Raw genomic sequence first — 6,000 nt, 5'->3', positions numbered from 1 at the left:
TGACAACAACAACCATACCAATGTACACTGACAATACACAAGCATAAACAACATGTAACCAATCATACACTCATGACGACACACTTCACAACAACAACATCCTCTTTCACATGGCGACATCACTACAACCATGACTGACACCATGCATATGCAACAAGCATATAGACCACAAGGATGATTAACACACGTGCAACCGACATGAATGCATGACCAACGCACACCGCCCATCCAGTCCAAGGGGTGAACCATGCTCTGATACCACTATGTAATACCCTCATCCCACATCTACCCAAGTAACCGACTAACCGAGGTAAATATGCGACGAGAGACCACTATAATGGGATTCGACCTCCTAGGTTACCTTAAGGAGGTGGAATCGACGAAAACACACCACACAGACCTTCCACATTGGCAACATAACTCCTAGGAGCCATCCCAACCACTCAGGGAACCAACACTTGAGACCAACTGAAGTTTTAGACCATTAAGCCCTGGACACTCCCTTGATATGGACATGAATGCGTCCAGGAGGCTCTAGACACTCCCACAACATGGGTATGCATGCGTTTGGGGGCTTTTCTCCTCAGACTCGTGCTTGCGACTTCGATATTTGTGCCACTTTTTCAAGCCCAGAGCCAAGGTCACTGCCCAGAACTCAATGAAACTTTCAGAATTGAAAGATAACAAACAAATAAGGATACAAATGTAATTACTTAAACAAGGACTTGACTGGACCCCTACTAGCCATGACAAACATTTTATCAAACATGTCACAAATATGTAATCTACAAGTTTAAACAACAGATTTGAGCATAGGGGTCTCATAATTATCTGAGAATCGCTAAGAAGCTTTGTTCCCTTATATCATTAGCTACATTATCATCTATTAAATCATAGATACATTGTTAATTATTTACAAATCAAAACATGAGAAGATCCATACATCATCACTGTCACAATACATGCTTATAACGAACATAATAACAACAAAAATTTTAATGATACATCAACCATAGAATCCACATATAAACTAGTACATTTAGACATAAGATTTTAAGGAAAGAACCTCTTATTAATGAATGCAAAACCAACCCGGGATGGGACTACTACGTTCTACCCGACCATAGATTGGCTGAGCCAAATCTCTCTTCATCCAATCACCCCTGTGCCATATTCCAAGCATGAATATGAGACTCAAACCAAAAGAACCAACCAGGGCATCCCAAGGCTAAACTACCTTACCCTTATAAATAGAAACCAAGCTTTACCATAATCCACACCAGATCACTAGGCCAAAATAATAAACATGTAATAACAGGCTTTACCATGATCTCCACCTGATCACTAGGCCAAAACAAGCATGGATGCCACTAGATTTCTCCACCTACACTGTGGGGAATTTTCCTGTCTCCTAGTCTTTCAAGCTTTACCGCAGTCCACAATCCGATCTAGGGATCACTAGGCCCTAAATCGAGACTCCACCCTCTAGGCTTTACTGTATATCCCGCCATTCACCGATAAGGATTCCTAGGCCTAATCAAGGGCAACCACCTCTAGGCTTTACCGTATATCCCGCCATTAACCGATCGAGGATTCCTAGGCCCACTGAGGCACACAATACCTGACTTTATCGTAACCCACATTCCAGTTCAGGGGTCACTAGGCTAGTGGCTTTACCACAATCCACAGTCTAGTTCAGGGATTACTAGGCCATGTGTTCTTTCTTTGTTCCAGCCGACAATCCAACTCAACCAAAACATGAGAACCCCATCACACCATGGCTATTCGAAAATGGCAAGGCTAGATTGAAAACACCGCCACACCTAGCAAAACCCATGCCATAACAACAAAGAACCACATGCAACACCATGCATGCCAAATATAGCAAGGAAAATACACATGTAAATCAATACCTGCAAAGAATCTTGCTGTAGCTACTTGATCTTACTCTTCCTTGCTTGCTCCTTCCTTTCTCTCGCCTTCTTTCATTTCTTGATCCAATGCCAAAGTGCTCCAAGAAAACTCAAAGTGTCAAAGAGAGAGAGAGAGAGAGAGAGAGAGAGAGAGAGAATAATGAAGGAGCTCCAAAACTGAATTGACAAAAAGGTACCAACTGATCCTCAGAAACCTTTTTATCATTTGGGCCTCTATTTTCTTTATTTTCCATTATTTTTCTTCATTTTCATCTTCAAATGCAACCTGTGACCTTTCACCTTCTTTTTCTCCCAATTTCAATTATTTTCATAAATAAATGTGCGAAAAATGCCATTTTGCCTTTCCAAAGCCTTAGCCATTGCCTTTGCCAATTTCCTTAGCCATAATAAACCAATGAACTCTCACACTAGGATGTCTTGCCCAACGTTAAGTTTGGAATAAGCGTCCCATCAACTGTGATTATTATTTTGCCTTTATTAACTTTTATTACATGGAATTTTCACGAGCGCTGTTACAAATAAACACCCAATAACACTCTAACATTGTATAAATTGCAATAATATCTACTTAATTGTATAACAAATGATTCACTGATGTTTTCTATTGAAATTTAAAAAAATCCTCTTAATAATGCAGTATACTATAAAAATTTACAATTTTTAATGCCTCCTTAATTTTGAAATTTCCATAAACATCAAAATAAAGAAACTAAAACACTTAAAAAAACAAAAATTCCTACCTCATTAACTCATCCCATTGCAATATATATTGTTACATATAAAGTTAAATCTAAGTTACATTAAATTGGATGATTATATGTTTCAACAAAGTAACATATTTTCCATTTAATCATGTCGTTTCAAACGAGCTCTCTATGCATGTGACCTATCTGCAAAACTCTAAACACTTTCATCGGTCTTAGACTATTGTTTCCTTCTCCAAAACCTACAACTCTAAAACCCTAAACCCCTTTAAAACTTGCGGACCAAGCAAGCAGGGGACCTCTGCAATTTTTAGAGCAGAGGCACGTTCAATTACGGCACCTCTGTTTACCATTATCGACTCACCAACCGTGAAGAATTTTGCAGTGCCGGAGAGCGTTTGAAATCGAATTCCAATCACTTCTCTCAGATTAAAGGCATCCAGAAGAAACAATGGGATCTGGCACAAATACAGCTACCCATGCATTAAAACCAATAAAAACCCATAACAAAGCTTCCGCCTCTGCAATATTTTTCTGTAATATCATCGAACGGTATTCCGTACCCTTGCATTACTGAGTAGAATAACAAGTCCCCACACCATAGTTCATTCAAATACGGACAGCTAGCTCATCAATTTTCCTGTAACAATGGCCGCTAAATTATATAGCGCGGTGTTAGCAACCGCAGTGGCATCGGCAACTGTGTTTGTGAATCCTGCATATGGTGACAGTCCGTTTCAGTTCCCGTCAGCAGGTTCGTCTCCGTCTCCACCTACTGCGCCCGCCTCTGCTCCTGCTCCTGCTCCTGCAGCCCCAAAGGAGGAGACGAGAGTGAGAAATGATAATCCAAGGACTACCGCAGCAGGTTTTGACCCCGAGGCCCTTGAGAGAGGTGCCAAGGCTCTGCGTGAAATCAACAGCGCTCAAAATGCCAAAAAGGTGCGAGTTTCATATCTTCTGGAAATTATTTAGGGTTTCAAGTGTCAATGGATGCTTATTTGTTCAAAGGGGGGAAGTGAGTCGAGAAATATTGTTTCGGTATTGGGAAAGCTGATGCTTTATGTGCATGACATCATTTATTGTATCTCTTTCCGATTTTATATGGCAACATTCAAACAATTGTTGAATACATGTTTGTGTCCACCATGTTTTGGCATACATAGGTGTTTGAGCTTATGCGCAAGCAGGAAGAAACGCGTCAGACCGAGATGGTGGCACGAAAGGCCGAGTATCAAGCAGCGCAAGCTCAGCACGAAACTGTATGTGGGTTCTCGTCTTTCTTTCTTCTTCACCTGTAATGTTTTATTACTTATAACATTTTGTTTTAGGTCCGTAAATGTGAATGTAGAGGATGTTGAATCACAAATGTAAATGTATAGGATGTTGAAAACGAGTAAATTTAGTTCTGTTTTTTCCTTTTTTCTCTCACAATAACGGTTATAATTGTTATTTGGACAACTTTCAAAGTAACTTTCAAAACTGGCCTTTTTTACCTGAGGGGTGGCTCCTCTCTGTGGGATTGGCCAAAATACGATTGTTATGCTGCCCCCAAAACGACAGGTATACAGTCTAATAAACTGTCATACCAAAAGTAAAACGTGGCAGCACAGGCAAGCAAGTAAACTGGATTCTCAGAGCTGAACTAGCCACAGATTTGACCTGCACGTCAGTGTCAGGTTCTGGCACTGGATCTTCTACGCAGGGGTGTCCTCGAGGAAGGGTCTCCATCACTGGGTATCCAAGTAGTTGGCCACCTGCATTACCAGCTCCTATAGTTAAGCCACTGACTACTCCATTTTCCCATTTTTCTGGAGTCCTTCCTTCCTTGCTTACCCACTAGTAGCCAGCCTTCCATTTTCTAGCGTGTAGGCACACCTGTTATCCTCCATATCTCTCAATCTATTCTTCAGCTGGGTTTTCCATCTTGCTGTTTGGAGGGCTGAGTACCGTATGTCACCTTGAAGGTTCCTGATTTCTCAGTTGGAGCCACCCAGAGCCCTCTTGAGGCCGTGTAACACTTTGGTGAGGACCATAGTTTTAAAAACTGGAACTGGGCCTCGAACCAGTTGCCTATCAAACCATGATTCAAACCGGATTGAATAAACCAGAATTGAAAAAATACATAAAATTTATTTTTTAATGAAAAACTTATTTTTAAGATTGCAAACCATGATTCCAAACCATTAGAGACAAAACATGGAAATTCTTCTCATTTATATACCATGTAAGGGTGCATATATCAAAATGGCACCGAGTGCAATACATATCAATGTTATCATCAATAAAATATATAACCAATGAGGCTCTAAATGGCCTCTAGAGTCCAAAAACAATGCTAAAACTCAAGCTTCTATGCCAGTAACCTACTACAAATCATTGATCAACATGATCACTCATCAAACTCATCACCACTACTAGACATGGGATCATCGGCAAGAGCTACATAAACATCATTTGGCTCAGAGTTTGAGGACTGCTCACACTCTTCTCCAAGTCTAGCCTCAATAGTAGTACTAGGCATAGCAGAACTAGAAGCACGAGTTGGCCAAACTACACAACTACTGCTCCCCTCACCAATACCATGTGCCATGCTTGGTCTTGGTGGTTCGCTTCCTCCAACTACTGGTTCAACTACCAAATCTGCATTGGGATCAACACTCCCCAACTCCATGGCATAAATATCAAAATCAACATCAAACTCAGCTGGATGAGTCTCTTCTACCCATTCCGAAGTTGGATCAATATCATCCAACACAATGGGATCTGTATTAGTTCTTTTGTTCAACAACTGGTTGCGCCTTAGTCGAAGGTTCTACTGCATGAAGACAAGATCATTTAATCATTTTTGTTCCAAATGATTTCTCTTCTTGGTGTGAATCCGTTCAAAAATAGACCAATTGTGCTCACACCAAGAACACTGCAAGTTTGGCTGAGAACTCTAATTGTAAACTTATGTAGTTGAGGACATTAGCTTTCAAACGACTCCTGCCAATGTCCTACAAAGACAAAGACTAGAGTTAGTTCATTGTTCAACAATTTAGATGGTAAGTTTGAACAATTTACAAAATACAAATTACAACTTCAATTTTAAACAATTGAACTTTACAAAAAAACAAATAAATTGGAATTGCTTACCTAGTTGATCCACATCTCTTGCAATCTTTGCCAGATTTTTGCCAAATGTGCCTATGGCGTTAGAGAAGCAGTGAGTCGTTGATATATTTCCAACTACTGTGACTCATCAGGTGTCATGTTCTCCAAGCACTCATACAACCCATATCTGACCTCCCTACTATGATCTTCTCCTAGCTTTAGCTTTATAACGATACTTTGGGTTTAGGAAATACCTGGCTACATGTATA

General features: G+C 40.3%; 1 protein-coding gene across 1 annotated transcript in view; it reads left to right on the top strand.

Annotated features, from left to right (window-relative positions):
* Window positions 1–2,811: 2,811 nt before the first annotated feature.
* Window positions 2,812–6,000, top strand: part of LOC149252364 (uncharacterized) — a 103,826-nt gene continuing 100,637 nt past the window's right edge. Inside the window, exons 1-2 of the mRNA XM_089459667.1 lie at window positions 2,812–3,577; window positions 3,802–3,897. Coding sequence (XP_089315793.1) covers window positions 3,287–3,577; window positions 3,802–3,897 — 387 coding nt within the window. The 5' untranslated portion in view covers window positions 2,812–3,286. The remainder of the gene's footprint in view (window positions 3,578–3,801; window positions 3,898–6,000) is intronic.

Source organism: Pinus tabuliformis, chromosome 7, assembly GCF_031772625.1.
Source record: "Pinus tabuliformis cultivar Carrire ecotype Pingquan chromosome 7, CPIR1, whole genome shotgun sequence".
NCBI lineage: Eukaryota > Viridiplantae > Streptophyta > Pinopsida > Pinales > Pinaceae > Pinus > Pinus tabuliformis.
Note: the sequence above shows the minus strand (reverse complement) of the source record. Positions and strands in the feature narration are given on the sequence as shown.